Below are 19,544 nucleotides of genomic sequence, written 5' to 3'. Positions count from 1 at the left end.
CCAGCAGATAGTGTATGTGCAAGAGTCTTGCTTTCTGAACTTAGCTTTAGTTCTTGAGCGCGTATAAGTACACAATAAGTAGTCCATTATATGTGCTTATTGTCAAAAATAACATCACATTCATGACAACTTCTGCTGTCAGACCCCCAGTGCAATTGTATTTAATACCTTGAAGTGCTTTAGCATTTTATAGCACTTGCAGGAAAACTTTGTGCTGTAACGCATATTGCAAAATCTGGAATACAGGAAAAAGTTGGATCCTGTATTATACAACTAAATTTTTTTTTTTAATATATATATGCAGTGGTAGCTCTCTGTAACATGTGGATATCAGGAATCCTGTAGTTGCTTTTCAATCGTGCCAGCATAAGTGTATGCTTATTTGATGACTCCTTCAAGTTTTCTTGATTTTTTCCAATGATATTTATATTTTTCATTTTCAGATTGAGTTCAGTTAGAAGAACGTATGGCTGTCAGACGGTAAGCGTGGTACCCTGTGCTGTACTAAACTCCTTTTAGTGCTAGTTTGGCAGTACTGCAAACAGGAGATTTCTGTCCTTTCATTTAATTTCTCTAACCATTTCCTGCTGTTTGTCTAAACTTCTCCTACTAATGCAGGGAAATTACTGCTCTTCTGGAAGACCTTCCATTCTGTTTCACCAGGACATCCCACCTGAGTCCACATACCTTGGATATTATTAATACCTCAGGCAGTTTTTTTATGCTCAGAACAGACGTTACTCTGAGCACGATGTTTTTTTCCCTTCCTTTGGAATAGTTTTCAACCTTTTGCTTTCCTTTTGCCTTTCTAGGTATGTGTGTGTGACATTAACTGGTTGTGATGTTCTTGTGCCTGAGCTAGCAGGCTCTGGAGGTTGTCATGGGTGCACAGTGTGTTGCCTTGATATTGCATGGTTCAGTAATGTGTCACTACATGGTAATATTATTTCTGGATCCAAGTTAAGATCCTATGGTGGAAGGATGTGCATGCTTGGGCCAGGAGGTGTTGGCACTCATGTGAATCTGGGAAGTCATTCTTTATGGTGTTGGATGTGCACATGCATTGTAGCATTTAGGTCTTCACGTCACCTGCCCAATGACAGGGCTTTTTTCCCCGCCTGCTTTGCTTTGGTAGCTTGCGTGCTGAATTCTTTTCACTCATGTGACAGATTGTATTCTCCCCTCTGGCCCCTCAGAGTAAGAGGTGTCCTGGATACTTGCAAATGCACAGATTCTCTTCTGTGCAGTCTGCTTTTCTGTGTGCAGTAAACAATCTTTTTTGGTATTAATTTTCAAATGTCTGTGTTGATTTCTAGTTGTTGCAGCTTTCGTTATTGTACTTTGCAAATCTCACCTCTTCCTGTTACCATTGGCTTAATCAGATCTGGCTACTTTTCATGGTGTTTCTTTTGTTTCCTCACTGTTGCACTGGCAGCTCTGTGCAAAAAGCTTACAATTGCTTTCCTGTCTTTTTCTAACTTAACAGGTTCAGCTGTCATCTCTTCTACATTCATGCATATTACTTGTTCCTTTGTGCATTTCGTGAGAGTGTCTGATGTGCTACCTGTGCAAAACTGTTGTGGATTCATGCATTTTACAAAGCTTTGCTCTGTTTTGTTTTGTCATAGTCTCTGAACAAATACCAGAAGGCAGCAAATTTATTTCACTCTTGCCCTGCCAAAGAGATTTAGTGACTTGGAGCTTAAGGGACTTTCTAGTCCTTCATATGAGAAAGTCGTTGCTGTCATATTTATGATGACTATAAAGCCATTCAAAATGTAAACTCTAATTTCTCCTTACTAGATGAAAATAATAATTGAAATAATTAGTAATATTTTTGGCCTTGTTGAATCTAAGAATGCTTAAGCTGATGCAATTTGATAATGCTGTGGGAAGAAATAGTCCTGCCCTTCTCAATGGCCTCTTTCTTGATCTTAGTGTTGTGCCAGCACATGCATTTATACAGTTGCATAAGACTGAAGAAATAAACTAGTTGGAGAAAAATGAGCAGTTTTCATCTGGATCTCTTTTCCAAGTTGAGGATAGGGTGAACTGTTCATGGCGTCCAAGAAGAGAAAGTTTTCATTTATTTATTTCAAGTTTAGCATCTGTAATTCACTGTTAAAATGATTTTTGTATTAGAATGTAGATTATGAGAGGTTCCCAAATAGTGTGATAAACTTATTTGGGGAAATATTAGAGTAAATCTATTCACTTAGCTGCTTGTGTGTAGGATACAACCCCCAAAATGAGTCTACTTATAAGTCTACTACAGACTACTTTTTCTTTTGCCTGTTTATTCATGTGTATAGGTTAAATATAAAAAAACCAAACATACCTTAACACTCCACGAATTATTTCTGTCAAGCAAACTGGCTAAACAAATTCCTGAGTAGAGAGTGCTGTATAGCAATCTCCAGAATAAAATTGTAGGTTGTCTAGTAGAAGCACTACTTTTACCCTGAGTATTTGACCATGAAAATTCAAGATGCAGAATTCCAGTTTTTCAAGTGTAAGCTATAGTCTCTGATAGGGCAATAATGCCTATTTCTATTAAGAATAATGTTTTTTGTTATTTGTTACTGAATTTGCCTGACTATGTGTCTTACAGTGGTAACCAGCTCTAATCTGGTCTTAGTAAGTGAACCATAACTAGAATGTCACTTGACCTGGTTGTTAGGAAAATGTCAGTATAACTTTGTACAGCCATTTAATCTTTCTTCTGTCTCCTAGATTGTGCTAAGGCCTGAAAAGCTGTCTGGAAACAACATCAGGGTGGAGGTTACAACACTGTGGTAAGTGTGCTATATTAAAACATAGAAGGGAGAAGCTGGGAAAGGAGCTGATACGGAATCGTGAGTCCAGGAGTGAATCACTCGGTGATGAATTGTCTGCAGCTTTGTGTGGGAAGATTAAAGTGGTGAGAACTTTAAAAGAGGAGAAGGCAGTAGCTGGTAGCATATGCTTCCTCACTGTGAAGGAAAGGAATATACATGCAGAGTATGAGGAAGGGTAATTGAGCTTCACATTTTCATAAAGCTATAAAATATACCAATCTATTCATCGTCACTATGTGCTTGCTAATTATAGCATTACTATTTTCATGACTGCTCAAGTGGGAAACTGGGGAGAAATATAATGTTTTCCATTAATAACGTGCAAGTTTAGTGACTAAGTCAAAACTAGAAGTTGTCTATCCTTAATACCATACTCTGCTAACTTTTACTAATTAACTTTGTTTGTAAGAATACAATAGTAGTATTATTTTATGTTTGCAAAAAGAAAATATTTTAGTCTCATTGCACATTGTGTCTTACCCCAATAGGACTGTTCCAAAGTATTTCTAATGAGGCTATTTATTTTTTTTTCCTTCTAAAGTGGCTTTCTAGAAGATGACCATAGAGGATCTCCCAGAACCCTCCTTGGAAGGAGATTCCCTATTTGAAAGAGAACGGTTCTTATTCCCAAATTCTGAAACTTCTGTTACTTTTTCTGTTGCTGCAGCACCAATGCCTTCAGACTGTGGTGTGTACTTCTAAGAGAAAATGAATGTGATCATCAGACAGTATATTTGAATAATGAATTTTAAGAAAAGCTCTCAACTCTTAATTTATTCCTTATTTTCAGAAAAAGTTTACTGCTTGTTAAATGAATTATCTATCCTTTTTTAAAGGAAATGAAATATGAAGACCTGTGCTTTTTCTGTTGTTTTGATTGCATACATTTTAAATATACTATCTTTTCCTTCATACTGTTTCTTCTGTGTGTGTGGTCAGATGTTTGTAGGTTTTTTACATTTCGATGTGGAACTGGATATTGTGTTAGATGTTAAATTGCAGTATTTAAATGTAGTTAAGCATCTACATCACACTTAAAACCTCTAGAGTTAGGCTTTCTCTTGTATTTTCAGTGTGCAAGCAATACGCTATAGGGGAATATTTCTCTTGGAAGTGTAGATGTTTGTGGTGGTAAGGACTGTGAAATGAGTGTCTACAGAAAACTATAGCAAGTATCAGTGATCAGCTTTTGAAATAATGTTGAATTGTCTTCACATGTATAAATTATTATAAAATTTAAAACAGGATATATAACATTAAATATCACTGTAGCTATCTTTATAGATAGCTACAATTTTAATGTCTTTTAATGTTGCAGAAGATGTTAATAGCATCTATATAGCTTCAAAATTAGTCTCCACCTCTGTTTTTCCCATGCATTGATTACAGCACTCAACTGTATTCAGGAAAAAGAAATACACATAATGTAATGTTCTGGTTTTGGCAGACTTAGTGTTCTTGAGACCCATTTGATGAAAATTTGTTGGAAATTTAGCAATTCTGTAGGATATATTTTAGTACATGAACATGTGTTTTTATATAGTTTAGCCCTGTTCTCATAACTTGTCTTTCCTATTCTGCTGTAAGTACTGCTGTGATTTATTCCATTTTGTTTTCTTATCCCTTAGAAAAATTCTCCATTCATCCTTCTTTAGCAGTCGTGTGTTATGATGTCTTCTAACAACACCACAATATCACTTGCTATCAGACCTGCTCAGTCTATGCCTACTTACTGAATAAAAAAATATTCCTTTTATAGGAGGTTACTGTAACCTGTGTAACAGTAATATTATGGAATCTGGGCAAAAAGGTTAAACCATAACAGACAAAGATTCTTGGTCGTTACATTAAGTGCATTTATTTTTCCTTAATATAGTTGAGCACTGTAATCAATGCATGGGAAAGATACAAGTCAAGAAAGCAATGTTTTAAAGTATTCTAGATGCCACTATCCATTCGTGGAACTTATTGTTTTAATAGATTTTCTGTAACATTTCTTTGGTTTGCAAACACTACAACTGATCACCTGTTAAGCACTTAGGATTATTGTTATTAATACTTAATATATTCTCTCATGTTTTTTACCCTAGCATGCTGGTTGTAACAGTCTATTAGAGTTGATTTCTGATATAGAATTTGGTTCAGGTTCATAGCTAGAAAGCTTCCTGGTAGACTAAAAAATCATGCATGTTGGGGAAGATGATTGATCTTGTTGGCTAGTTGTCTATTTACTTCATAGCTGTCAGAATGAGATCAACTGTGGTTTATGCAGAAGTTAAATATCAGTAAATACATCAGTAGATCTGTGTCAATGCATGGGATGTAGGTAAGAAGCACATTTTGTGTAGTGCTGGGAGACAAGGGGTTTGGGTTTTTTTATTTTTGTATGCTAGGTACAGGTAAAAATTCATCCTAAATATCAGTGAAGTTGTCCTTTTTCATCCTCGTTGGATCAAGGCAATGCAAACTCAAGACAGACAGGAAGTGAGCACCATATGTGCTTTTATCTGTTAATCCAAGCTAGAAATGTGGTATGCTCTTTTTGAGGGAAGGTAATGATGACTCATCTAGAGGTAGTTTATACCATGTCATACACCTAGGTGGTTGATGCTCTATTTTACTTAACCTGTATGTCTGTTCTGAGAGCCTTTTATCTGTGATTGATACAAGCTGACATTGTACATTTATTTGAAACCTTTTTAAAAGGCAACTCCCTGATAGCTGCGGTGGAGCCAGAAGTTCATTGTTTTCCATGATTCAGTAATTTGCTGATGATAGTAGGTTCTGCTTCCATTCCCTCTCCTAATAGCCATTGCTATCCAGATTCTTTCATACGATTTTCCAGAGTTTGAAGAAATTCCACAAATTTAAAATACAGTATGTGTATATACATGCACACACATACACCTGTACGTAATATGAAATACTGTACTTTAATAATAAGGTGTTTTTTACACCTATACTTTGGGTTGCCTTAAGCAACATGAGGCTTAAAATCTTAAAAATACATCTTTTTTTCTATTCTTGGTTTGGCTTAATTTTTGAAGGTGTTTGTTACCTGCAGCTGCCACCAACTGGGACTGATAGATTCACGAAATACCTGAAAATAGTGGAGGCCATGGAATGCCTTCCTGATTTGTGCATGTGTTTATATTTTGGTATGCTTTATGTAAATCGTGATGGAAGAAGTGGGGAAAATACATGTTTTGCAGCATATGGAGAAATCACGTACACATTTAATCACAGAGAGATCAAGAGGCTTGTCTGTGCTTGGGAACAGATTAGAACCAGCAGTTCTTTGCTAGCTTGAAGGAAGAGTATTAGCATAATCACTGTACATCTCTATTGGTCCTTGCCTAAACTTAAAATCAGTCTTGCAGTACCTTTGTATTGGTGACTGATTCACAACTTTTTCAGAAGTACAAGATAGATGTGAGTATTAAAGAAAAAATAGACCAGATGCTAAACACAGTTTTCTAAATCAATTCAATATTCTGATTTTTCCACTGTGACTTGTAGTAAAGTGACTTTCTCTGTTTTTCTTTGCCTCTGGGTTTGAAACGTTAGAAGCATGTTAAAACTTACGATTGTACATAATGATTCATTTTTTTTTTTTAACAGAGTTTTCCTTCTTTGATCCCAATGATGCAGCATGCCAAGAAATACTTTTCAACCCCAAAACATCAGTTTCTGAATTGTTTGCTATCTTAAGGCAATGGGTTCCACAGGTCCAGCAGAACATTGATATTATTGGGAATGAGGTGAGGTATAAATGGAGATCCTTGAATGATTTCAGTGTTAAAGTACTATGGTGACAACAAATTAAAACAGTTCAGGGAGAAGCAGAACTAATTATAAATGCAGATACAGTTTCTGCTGTGTAACAAGTACTTACTGATCAGTGCCGTGTATTGCACATGTTGTCAGCATTCGTTTGGAAAGGGAAAGACGCTGGGTGAAAAATCAGTGCGTATGGATTGGTGGTAGGATCACAGAATCATGCAGAATCACAGAATGTAGAAACAATGTTTCTTCTCAAAGCAGTTATTTAGAGACCCTTCACCTTGGTGTTTCAGTTTCATACTTAGCAGCAATCATAAACTCCAATGTCTGACCTTACAGTGAGGCCTGACCTCAAGGGCAATGTTTCCAAGGCACAAAATGAGATAGGATCTGAAATCTTTTTGCAACCTGCAGTAGGCTGCTTTGAGAAGACTTCTTGTTTCTAGTAATTCCATCCTACTTTCTTATTTTTCTTCTGGATTACAGGCTTTTCTAGCCAGGTGGGAAGTATGACAAAGATTCTTCCTGCCACAGGATAAATGGGGACTTTTTTATTTTGGGGGGGTGGGGTGGGATGGCGGGGTAGGGGAGAGGAGCGGAGGTAGGCAGGAATTGTTGAGACACCAAAGAGCAAGCAGAGAGACTTAATAAATGATGTTGTTTTTCTATTGTTCAGTTGAGCAGTTAACTTTTCAGCATGTGAAATGTATGTTAGAAGTAATAATATAAAGAAACTTTAAATTCTGTAAACAATGAAGGTTAATGATATCCACATAATATTATTTATTACATTTCTGCATGTTGCTCAGTTCTGCAGTTAGAGTCTATTCTGACAGGCTTCTTTTTTATTAGCTGTTGAAATGAATCCAGGAGTCCATATATCTGAAATAACTTACTAAATAATACTGATGTCAGTGATATGCTAGAGCTAAAATGTGTTTGTTTTCCACTTGTTTCTCAGATCATTAAAAGGGGTTGCAATGTGAATGACAGAGATGGACTGACCGACATGACTCTTTTGCATTACACTTGCAAATCAGGGGCTCATGGTATTGGTGAGTAAAGAAACATCATTATATATGTAAAAACCCTGACAAAGGCTAATCCCATCAACTATTACAGAATTTTTCCTTGCAGTAGATTATTTTTTAGTGATGGGTTTTATCCCTTCTAGTGGCCATCAGAAAGGAAGATACAGAACTGTGGCGTGGTTATGGCTGTGGCAGTTGGAAGTAAGTTGAGTTAGTGGTATAGGTATTGCAAACAATTTTATCAACAGAAACATATATTTAATGTAGCAAAGGCTGCTTCAGACTGAGGCGCAAACTGTGAACTAAGCTATCGACAGTTTTCTTATGTCAGTGAAACCAGAACATTTAGGTGACTGGCTTTCCTTTTTTTTTGTTTCACCCTGATCATGTCAGAAGAAAACAATAAACTTCATTTGCATTATTATGATCATGAATACTGGAATAAGAGTGTATTTAATTCTGTTTGAACACATCTGTTAGCTTTTCTATGTTGTGCTACTCTTTTGTTGACCGAAACCCAGTTCTCTGAATTTGAACGAAGTTTGAGTGAGGTCTGACAGAGGTTTGCTTTTCTGGGGGCAGCAGATCTCTTAACATAAACTTCAGTATCGTGGAGTGTAATTTTTTTTCTTCTATCAGATACTACAATCCTTGTCTTTGATGGGTGACATGTTATTTACATTAGAGATAAACAGGTAGTGTTACTATATACTATAGCAGACATTTCAGCCCCTCATGATAAAAGGCAAAGCTTTCCTATGTCCTAATCTTAAGAAGAAAGGCATCTACTAGTAAGTGTTCTGCTGTGAGCCTTAGGGGTTTAATATACATTATGGTTACATGTAAGCATGTCCATATTTTTGATGCCATTTAAATAAATCCCTGATGCACATTTTATGAAATTTGCCTTGCAGGTGATGTTGAAACCGCTGTAAAATTTGCAACGCAGCTTATTGATTTGGGTGCTGATAGCAGTTTACGCAGCCGCTGGACAAATATGAATGCCTTGCATTATGCTGCCTATTTTGATGTTCCAGAACTTATTAGAGTTATTTTGAAAAATGCAAAGCCGAAAGGTAGGCATTGTAGTTGTCTGTATTTTGTTACTGTGTTGACCCTAAGCTGGTGCATAGTGGTCTTTAAGAGTGGGGTTTGTTTACCCATTATATTATATAAATATTTCTTGTTCTTTTAGTCAGCTTCATTGGTTCATTTTCTCCTAACATTATTTTTCATTGTGGTTTAATGCACTGATTCCATTGCTGTTTTTTAAAGTTGCTAAACTTGAGCTTGGTACCAGATGGTAGAGAAATATCTAATAAAATGGAAAGCAAACAGGTAAATTCTAAGCTGTTGAGGACTATGATAATGTATGCAGAAAAATGATGATGTAAGTATTCTGGTCAGTTCTTAGGGTTTTTAAGATGCCTTAAATGTTGAGAAGTATGTTTGAAATGCTGAGAGAAGGGTAAAGGAGAAGTGGGAATTTGGCAATGACACGTGGCAAACTGGTTACCGAAGCAACTTTGACATGCTCATTTTTCCCACATCTTGTCTATCTAGAAGGTCATGTGTAAGAAACAGTTTGACTTTAGTGTTTGGCATAAATAAATGGTACCTTTTAGAATGATAATATAAAGGATTGGTAATTGGAGTGCTATTTACACTAATGCAAATGGAAATACAGAAATGGTTCTGAACCAGAACCATTAGTTCCTACTTTTGTCAAATATCAAAACCAGTAAGCAATTTTATTACTAAAATTGTACAAATGTTTATTTGTTCCACTGAATATCCTTCTGATTGTGCTATTTTGCAAAATGATTAATTCCCTTTTTTAGCTAGTTGAAGCTAAAGACTGTCTCAAAATTCTGAAAAGGTGGTAGGTTTTTGGAGTACCCAAGGGTTGCTTACTGTGTTGTGAGTCATCATGGAAGTAATTGTTAAACAGAGCTGTTATGTGTGATGTGCTTAGGAGGTAATGTGCAGGTTGGTAACAAAAGACAAAACAGCATCACATTTCAATAGTCTGGTCTCCATAATTTGCATCAGCAGATTAGTTCTTTCAGACCTCACTTGTGTTTGGTGTTCTCATCTCCTCCTGTGCAGTGCCTACAGAAGGGATGGGGATTTGCTCAGGATTTCCAAGGAAACTGCTCTGGTTAAATGCATAAAATGATTTGCCCTGACTGTGACATGAAAACAATGGATGGTCTGAATTAACAGAAAAAATAGTCTTAGCTCCATACTTCATCAGGCAGTTTGCAGAGAAGGGAGCGTGTACAGAGAAGGCAAAAATGCCTTGGGTGGATTCATACTGAACTGGAGAAAAAATGGTTGATGTATAAATAGCTCCTCAAGACAGTGCTGTGCTGACTCTGAGACACCCATTGTGAAACAGCTGGTACCACAGATGTTTCCTTTTCATTTACCGCTAAACTATGTCCTTTATGACACTCTGCAGTTAAATTCTTTATACAGATTTACTCCTCGATGGTTAGAATAGAGAGCTAATTTGATCTTAGAGTTTTAGAGGTTTTAAATAGAAAAATGGTTAAAAGCTTAAGAATTAGAAATGTTGTGTGGTACCATTATGGAATGACTGTAACCTGCATGGGTTGCTAATGACAGACTGTTGCTGCATATTAATTTTCCCTAGTTAGTTTGGGGGTAGTTACTGGGTAACAATTGATATATCAGTGTTTCTTTTTGTCACATGGACTATGCCAACTTAGACCTAGAACAAAGGTGTAAGAAGACAGTGTTTCCAAACTCCAAGTGTGAAGTTTGCAAGCCTGAGGAAGTCATAGTAGTCTAATTAAAAAAAAAAAAAATCTATATGTCAGTTACTTTTAAAAACAGGAGTATGTACAGCTGTTGCTGACTCAGTAGCTGATGTTACTGATCAGTATCTCTGCAAACTGGTTCCTCCAGTGTGTGCAGAAAATACTTCAATAGCCTTATCAAACATGGAAGTTTCCAATGGTTGTTTACAACTGCACAGCTTCTACTGAGTTTTAAACTGGCAATAGTTGTTTGACATTTGATCTGTAAAAGGTACATTTGCATACATAGCTGTGATATCAATGCAGTCTTTTTTTTGCACATGTGCCAATTAAATTTAAAATAGCTAAGTTTGTATTCATACTGGTGCAACTGTAAAACTGTTAAAAATTTATCTTTGATCGTTATAAAATTCAGAATCAATCTCTTCCAGTATATAAAGTTGACATATATATACAGACATATTTATTTCTCTTCTATATATGTTGATGCTTTATTTGCCCTCAAAATATTAATTTAGTATAACTATATAAGGATGTTGATACAGTTGGGATATACTTTATCACACTGTGAGAAAGGCTAGTGGTATTTAGGATAGAGACTGTAACTGGAAAATACTAGGAGACTGTGCAGCCCTGAGGTGGAAAGTTTTATGTTCCTCACCACTATTTCAAGTTGGAACATTATGTCTAATACTTGTTGGCTTTTGGGTTGTGTATTAAATCAGTTGGCATTTTTAATAAATGGTCATATACATAATTGACTCAAATTGACATCTCTCTTGCATAGTTTAGGAGAGGAGCCAAAGACTAAATAGGCATTAAAACTTCAATCTTATAGAACAGTAATAACTTCATAGCAGATTGAAAGATACGTTGGAAACAATTGATGGGAATAAGTAGTATGCTAAATATCTTCTAGACAAATACAGTGCTCTATTTTCCAAACTATCAGTGCAAGACCTTTCAGAATGCAATTCTTTGAAAACAAATTATAAAAATTGCTAGGTCTTACTTTGTTCTTGGCCATTAGTAACTAAATCAATGTAAAGCAGAGGTGTAGTAAGCTTTTGCTTGCCCCACTACCTGCTCACAAAGGAAAACAACCGGTTGAAGATGCCTCTTATTTTAAAATTTGACACCTAGAAACAATAAAATAGAAATATTTTCTGAAACACTAATTTACCTGCAAACCTAAATTTACTAACTTGTTAATGTTGGCACAGTAGATTGGGTATCTTGATAGCAACATTTTTGCAGTTAAGTCATCAGTATTATAAAATGAATCGAAGGAAATGCTCGTCTTCCAGATTGATTCATGATGTGAATAAACAGATGCAGTTAAAGTTGATATTCTATGTAGAATCACTTCCTATATGCATGTGGAACATAACTAATGGTATCTGTATAAATGTTAGCATAAACTGTAAAAAATTAATGTCCTCTCAAACAATCTGTAGGATGAAATGTTCACGTAACACTTACATACCTCGCATGTGATGTTTAATTGCAGATGTGGATGCCACCTGTAGTGATTTTGATTTTGGAACAGCTTTGCATATTGCTGCATTTAACCTATGTACAGGAGCTGTCAAGTGCTTACTGGAACATGGAGCAAATCCTGCCTTTAGGGTAAGGAGTTAGGCTGTAGATTCACCAAAAAGTGAAAAGTATCTGGAGAAACTGAACAGTCTGTCTGGGGTTTTGGTTAGCTGAAAATGTGTTATATGGAGCGATAGTGCCTCAGAAAAATTATTTGTAACTCAAAGTGGAGGATTTGTATGCTTTCTCATACTCCTGTGTTGAAGTTTGGCTTTGTGTCATGGTCTAGTTCAGTAGTTCAAATAGCTGTCAAGGTGTTCTTCTGTTTGTTGCTTGAACTTTCATTTGTTAATACTCCTTTGTGTCTTGCAACGGTTGTCACGGCAGTGGTGGGTCTTTCAGAAATACAGGAGTGCAGTGTGTGACTTCCAGAAGCACAGTGTATCACTTAGCAGTGGATTTAGTCTTAGCATAAGTAACTGGCAATGAAGAAACATTAACTGCTTCACTTACTAACCAAATAATTGGCGTGAGTCGTAGTGTAAAATGCTGCTGTGTGTGTAGCCACAAATCTTGGCTTTTAGTGTTTTGGTTTAGTGTTGCGGGTTTTTGTTGTTGTTGTTGATTTTTTGGTGGTTTTTTTTTTTTTTTTAGCATAGTCATTATCTCAGTTCTCCATTTTCAATTTTGTTTTTTTTTCTTTTAAATGAGAAATTGTGGTTGTTTTAAAGCTACTCAGAAGCCATTATTTTATATATTACTGATGGTATGAAATCTTCTGGAACATCATTGTTCATACAGTAGTTCTTCATGATATTCAATCTAGATAATTTTAAAAATGCTGTTTTTCTCCTTTGTTTCATTACTATTGAGTGCATGTACATGTTTCAAATTCCATGGCAGCTGTATGTTTGAAAGGCTGCTGTCCCAGGGAGTGCTGGTTTGTAGTTGCACAAGCCTTCTGAGCTGGCGAAGGGTGGCTCTGTCCTTGAGAAAACCAGTCCAGTGCCACGGTACCCACTTTTGCTGCCTTGCCTCTGCTCTGTCCCGTGCCCCGTGGTAACATAAAGATTTGCAGGACTGATCTGACTGAAACAGTCGCTCATATGATGACTAAAAACTCAAAACAAGCTGCCAGCTCAACCTTAACCCGGCTATATCGTGGTTTTAAGGTACTGTGACTTGAATGGGGTTGAACTTTTACTTATGGAATGACTGTAGATTTTTAGGGAATGGTAGGTATTTGATTCTTCAGTCCCATGATAAAGCTCTGACCAGAGACAGTGTGTAGAGCTTGCTCATATGAGGACAGGAGTGTAAATGCTGAGTAAGGATGATGGTTTTCTAAGGTTGAAACAGGGAGATTTATAGGGGCTCAGGGAGGGTTGAGCTTTTAGTCTGTTTTTTAAGGGAACAAAGCAAACAGAGTCTTACTCTGTGTCATTCCCTCGTTGGGTTTCTGGTAATTTCTGAGTCCAGTGGCTCAGCTGAGACAAATTTGGAAGACCAAGATAATTATGTTTCCACAGACTGTGAAAATTGGCAGATAGGTGAAGATCTGTTACTAATGCCTTCGCTGAAGAGAGTGTGGGCAGAGCTTGCCAGCATAGCAGCCTGGCAGCCCAACACTGCACTTGCAGTCTGGCTGTGGCCTGGAGTTCAGGTTGTCTCCAGGTGAGCTGGTACTCCAGCAGCCCTGGCCAAGGGCCAGTGTCACCTGGGACACAGGGGAGTCACAGTCACTGCCCGCTGGGAATGGGAAGTGTTTGGAAAGGACTCTCTCCTTCATTCATTGCTGGCACAATAGTCTATATCTAAATCTGAACAGCTTTATTCAAGTATTTATATGAGACACCAACTTTGTATAGTCTGTGCGTGCAATATGTATTAATTAAATTCTTACACTTGGAATAAGCCTCATCAAAGAATAAGCTATGCACTGAGTAAAGCTAAATTCTTTGGGAAGTATTGACATTACAGTATTGGTATTACAGACCAGAATTCTTGCTTACTTTTCTAAATCTATGTTAAGTTATGCGCATACATACAGGTGTGCTTTTCATGTGTTCTGAGTAGCAATAATGTTCTTTAAACTAAAAATGTTGGTAACTTAGCACTTTTGAAAATAAGTCACCGTAAATGCTAGTTTATATATCTAAGGCTGTTTTGGCATCCTTCTGTGAAAATGTGGATGTTTCTATAGCTGTTTATATTATCAAATATCCAATGAGCTTCATAAGCTACTATAGTTTTGCCTAACCAGGTTTATCTTGTCACAGCACCAAGTCCTATGCTATGTTATGTTTCTACAGAATGACAAAGGGCAGATTCCAGCGGATGTGGTGCCTGATCCAGTAGATATGCCCCTGGAAATGGCAGATGCAGCAGCCAGCGCAAAAGAAATCAAGCAGATATTGCTGGATGCAGTGCCTCTTTCATGTGACATCTCAAAAGCCATGATTCCAAACTACGATCGCGTCACTGGCAAGGCCATGCTTTTATCGCTTGGCCTGAAACTGGGAGATCGTGTTGTTATTGCAGGACAGAAGGTATGATAAGCAACCTGATACTACCCTCATGATTTCTAGACAGTCAATTTATTTACCCCTTTGGAGACATACCTCAAATTTGAGGGTGTAAAATACTTTATGGAAGGTATGAACTCTGTATGGCAGTAAGGATCTAGTTACAGATAGTAATAAGCTGAACAGTTATTTGTTACAGTCACTACTATGAAAAGCTGTTTTGAAGGGCACAGACTGCATTTTGTATCTATAAACATTTTTTTTAACAGTCTCCTGTAGTACATCAATGTGGCTCAGATTTTACTAACATTTTTGGTGTGACATCAAAATGATGGTAAAATTTACAGATTACTTTGTGAGTTACTCAGCTTTCAGTTCTGAGTATGCATTTATGAATTACCCCTGATAGTTTCCAGAAGGCAGTAAAAGAAAACTTCGATTCTGCTTCTGCTGTAGTAACCCAATTTCACTGGTGCAATGCAGCTAAAATCTTTGAAGCAATGCTGTGCCAACAGCGTTGTTATAATACGTGGTTCTGTGGAAGTATAAGACTGTAGCTTTTCTGGTACAGCTCCAATGTGAATAGCTTTTAAGAAGCTACCTTGCTAGACACATTTTAAGATGTATTTGCAAAATGTAACATTGATATTGCAGTTAGTAGCCATACCTTTTATTTGTTCTGATGGCAAGGGCTCTGAAATGAATTAGGAATGCCAGAACTCTTTTAAAGATTTCAAATATTTTTCTGGTAAATATGGAAGAGATTTGTGAGCAAAATTTTGTTTGAGTAGCTTTAATAAGTTTTCTAGTCTAACTTCAGATTTGTAATTGTCACAACTGAAGTGTTCTAAAGTGAACCCCACTCAGAGCACAAAGCAGCTTCCATTCTGTATTGTCATTTGGTGTATTCTTGAAACTGAGTCAGGAAAAGTGAAGGAATCACTAGCTATGCAGAATGCATTTTAACTGAAGTACGTACGGGAAGGCGCTTATTCTTTAAAGGCAGTAGAAGTTCATGGAAGTTTCTTTTACAGAAAGCCATTGCACAGTGAAAGCAAGAGGAGATAATGTAATTGCGAGTTAATGGAGGCTTTATAGCATGAAAGGGAAGAAATTAGTCCTCTTGTGTATTTTTTTTCTCCAAGTAAGGCCCATGGTACTGTTTGTACTGTAATGTGCTTACTGTGTATAGATAAAGCTTCCTGGGTTTGGTTGGTTGTTTGTTTTTTGTTTTTATTTTAATTGAGTATGCTATTACAGTGATTTTTAAGAAGTTGTTGGAGGCTGTTTTTCTGTTGGCAAAGGCCAGCAGGACTTTCCAGTTTTTTAAAGGGAACCAAAGCTGTGATTGTGCTTTTTGGTCTTCCTTTTCCACATCTGCTTTCCTCTCGTCCTTTCTTTGTATGTGAGGAGTGGTTCTGCATTACTCCCACGTTGTTTCCCACTCCCTTTCTCCATTTGTCCAAATGAATATGTGGATCGCAGCCCTGTCTTCCCCTCCCCTTCTATACTCACAAATGCAGAGTAGAGCAAAAATGAGAACAGGATGATGAAAATGGTGCCCGATTCTCGATGTCCTCTTGGATCAGTTCTCATTTCCGGAATGCGGGAGCTGGGACGAGGGCGCTGGGATGGCAGCATTTTTACGAGCAATATTTACGGATTCCTGTGCTCATTCCTAGTTCTGCAGTCTCCTAACGTATCAGCTGTAATGAAGCTTGAAAGCCATGCACAGCAGATGCCAGAGGGAAAATGGGTTCCTCTCTCGATTCCTACTGTGCCTGTCATTCTAGTTGTCTTACAGGGTAGGAAGCTGTGTAAGCAGGTGTTAGTATGTGATTTGAGGTCCCTTCAGCTTCACGGGCTCCTGCTGTTGCCAGATTATATCTTATCAAACAGACATTCAATGAAAATGCAAGTGCAGGGAAACTAACAGCTGGGAGAAAACTTCCTCCTGTTCCTGCCCCATTTATTGTGTGCGAGATATCCTCCGCTCCTTGCTTGCACAAGTCCTAGGGCTTGTGCAGAACTGGAGCGTCAGTTTTGCCAACTCCATCTCCAGTTTCAGGTGGCTGCTGCTCTCTTCCCTCTGCCCAGTACGTGCGCTTTGGCTGGTGCCCGGATAGTGGAGGGATCTGTTGGGCCGCTTGGCCAGGCTTCCTCTGGCTGAATTTGATCTCTGTGCTTGTACTTGGGCCTGAAAACATCTGGGTGTAGATTACTGTGATGTACTTGCCTATAACAACCAAGTTTAAAAGAGACCCTCAGAGTAAAAGAAGAGTAGGGTCTGGGTCACGTTTATTCCTTTACAGAACATTAAGAAAGAGTAGCTGGAAGTTTTTATAGTAAAGAAAAGAAAGGGTTCCTGTCCTTGTACTCTCTGAGGGTGGATTAGACAGTGCAGTCATGGTAAAAGTGAACTAATAGTATTAAGGTCACATGAGGCAATGAAAACTGAGCAACTGAAAGATCAAAGGTTTTTATTACTAAAACTAATTTAAAAATCAAATATAAAAATGAATTTAAATCTGTGCTAAATGCATCTCTGTTAGTTATTCCTCCTCCGTTTGGATGAAGTGTGTGAGCTTATAATGTGTATTTGTGGAGACTGAGGCCCACTGGCAGGACTGGTCTGTCTTGATATTCTTGATATACTTATCTGTTCAGAGTCCATGTAGTATATATTGCAACAGCAAAAAAATGTTGAGAACATTTCCTGACTTTTGAAATTTTTTTCTATTATACAGATGGAATAAAAGATTTTTGAATGTTTTCCAAAGAAAAAATTAAGTATGCTCTGAAGTTTACCCTTTAGCCTTTGCAATATATATAAGAAATCATAGACTTATGTGTATATATTTATACACACAAAGATATATTTATGGAGTTTTTAATCTAGTATTTCCATGGAATGTCCAGTTCAGCAAGACACCTAGTTGTGATTCTGGAACTATTGTCGTGGAAGGCACTGGAAGTAAAACTACTAGTTAGGCATATACTGCTGTTATCTTACTGACTTGGAGCTGTGTTGTATAGTGGTGGTGTCTGATTCTTGCCTGTTATAAGATCTGTCAATAACTTCTGTGTTTGATAGAAAAACATATGCAGAAAAACTAAGGTGTTTTGGAAAATGCATTGGCTGGCATCCAAAGATAGGAATGTCAATAATCAAGGGAGATTGTTATGTTTGTGTTTCTCTGTTCTGGTTGAAAGCTTGGTGGTGACTTGCTTTCTTCTTTGTAATCTAGACTATGTCCTCATGGACCATAATTTTTTAGCAAAGTCATTCTGTGTTGATGCTTTTGCTTCAGGTTGGTACATTAAGATTTTGTGGCACAACGGAATTTGCCAGCGGCCAGTGGGCTGGCGTGGAGCTGGATGAACCAGAAGGAAAGAACAATGGAAGCGTTGGAAAAGTCCAGTACTTCAAGTGTGCACCGAAACGCGGTATGACCTTTACTATTTTTCTTAAATTATTTTCAAACCCGAATTTTAAAAAAGTATTGGAAGATATGGGAGAATAAATACAGATAATGGATTCTGTTTCTTTTCTTCTTTGTAGTGCTTGCTTTGTTTGTTCTATTGATTCTTTTAACTGTGCGTAGTTTTTTAGCTGCAACTATTTGCAAAACGACTCAAACAACCAACTAGTCAAAATTTCCTGTTACTTCTTTGAAAGTGTAAGATAATAGTCTTTCTTGCTTTCCCATCTGTATTGTTGAAGCTATTTGTTTGTGTTGTAACCGTAATGGCCATGTTTCTTCACCTGTTTTGTCTTCCTTTTAATTTAAAAGGCTCACACTTGTAGCTGTTTTCTAACTTCCAGCTTGAGGTATTTTAATTGATATTTCACAGACACTCATGATATACAAAGTCTTGCATTTTGTAACAGTGGAGACTGAATGTTACCATTAGGACAAAAAAGAGATTCTAATCAATAGTTTTACTGCCTTCCTGAATTACTCTTTTCAAGTTGCTTGATAAGCCTCTTGGTTTCACTGTTCCTTTGAGGTAGTTCTTCCTACCCTGCAAGGGCTTTAACAGCATAACAAGCTGAACAAAACCCAAAATTAATGGTGTAAGAGATAGTAGCTGGAAAGTTGTGTTACATTATTTTTACTCCTGATTCTTTTTTGGCACATCCGATTTTCTCTCCAGGTATCTTTGCACCTCTTTCTAAAATAAGCAAAGCTTCCGATCGCAAAAAAAGCTCTTTACGAAGTTCTTCCACGTGGTCTTCACCTTTGGTCAAATCCAAGAAAATAGATGTGACGCACATCACTTCCAAAGTGAATTCTGGTGGGTATTTGCTTGTATGTTGAGACAGGATAGAAGGATACCAATGTTCAAGAATTAGCACCACTCCTATAAATTTTGATATTAAAATACTTGTTTGTTTTTAGTTCATCACTTGGGATGAGAAGTCGATATTTATTAACTAAGTGTTCTCATTCACTAGCCTTTAAGCCGGTACTGGAAGGAGATGGTGTGTAGTTGCTTAGTGATTATAGCGGTCTGATGTACTATAAGAAGTTCTAGTCTTTATATATAGTCTATTAAAAAAAAGTTCAACGTTTATTCTCAAGCCTTTAAAGTTAATTTTTGATTGACTGTGATATTAGTTAAATGTCTAAACTTAATGTGATTTCATTTATTAAGATCATCCTGGGTAATTTGAAACTTCTCACTGAAATAATTGAAAATCTAGAAACTAATCTATGACACCTTTATGTATAGAAATTGAAGAAATGTAATTTATTTTCTGGCAAAATGGTCAGGGAACTATTTAACTGATTGCTTTTTATCTCCTAATTAATTTATCTGAGTAAAACCAGAGGGAAATTAGAAGAGAAAGGATGTCCTTGTAATGAGGCCTTGGTCTACTGATTGGAGTTCTAGGCTCAGTCTCTGGTTTAGTCTTTTAGTAGTTAATTCAAATTATTTAATCCTTCTAAATTCCCACCTTGTGAAGGAAGAATGCCACATCTTTTCTCATCTGTTTAGGTTCCCAGGTGTTTGGAGTTCAGACTCTTTGCTGCTCTG

General features: G+C 37.0%; 1 protein-coding gene across 1 annotated transcript in view; it reads left to right on the top strand.

Moving 5' to 3' along the window:
* Window positions 1–440: 440 nt before the first annotated feature.
* CLIP4 (CAP-Gly domain containing linker protein family member 4) overlaps window positions 441–19,544 on the top strand; it is a gene marked incomplete at its 3' end in the record, with an annotated part of 29,849 nt that continues 10,745 nt past the window's right edge. Inside the window, exons 1-10 of the mRNA XM_080341135.1 lie at window positions 441–480; window positions 2,734–2,795; window positions 3,379–3,525; window positions 6,459–6,598; window positions 7,582–7,675; window positions 8,566–8,727; window positions 11,948–12,066; window positions 14,289–14,525; window positions 17,813–17,948; window positions 18,660–18,800. Of these exons, the coding sequence (XP_080197261.1) occupies window positions 3,393–3,525; window positions 6,459–6,598; window positions 7,582–7,675; window positions 8,566–8,727; window positions 11,948–12,066; window positions 14,289–14,525; window positions 17,813–17,948; window positions 18,660–18,800 (1,162 nt within the window). The 5' untranslated portion in view covers window positions 441–480; window positions 2,734–2,795; window positions 3,379–3,392. The remainder of the gene's footprint in view (window positions 481–2,733; window positions 2,796–3,378; window positions 3,526–6,458; window positions 6,599–7,581; window positions 7,676–8,565; window positions 8,728–11,947; window positions 12,067–14,288; window positions 14,526–17,812; window positions 17,949–18,659; window positions 18,801–19,544) is intronic.

This window comes from Nesoenas mayeri, assembly GCF_963082525.1.
Source record: "Nesoenas mayeri genome assembly, chromosome: 3".
Classification (NCBI taxonomy): Eukaryota; Metazoa; Chordata; class Aves; order Columbiformes; family Columbidae; genus Nesoenas; species Nesoenas mayeri.
The sequence above is the reverse complement of the archived record's forward strand: the minus strand, read 5'-3'. Positions and strand labels throughout refer to the sequence as shown.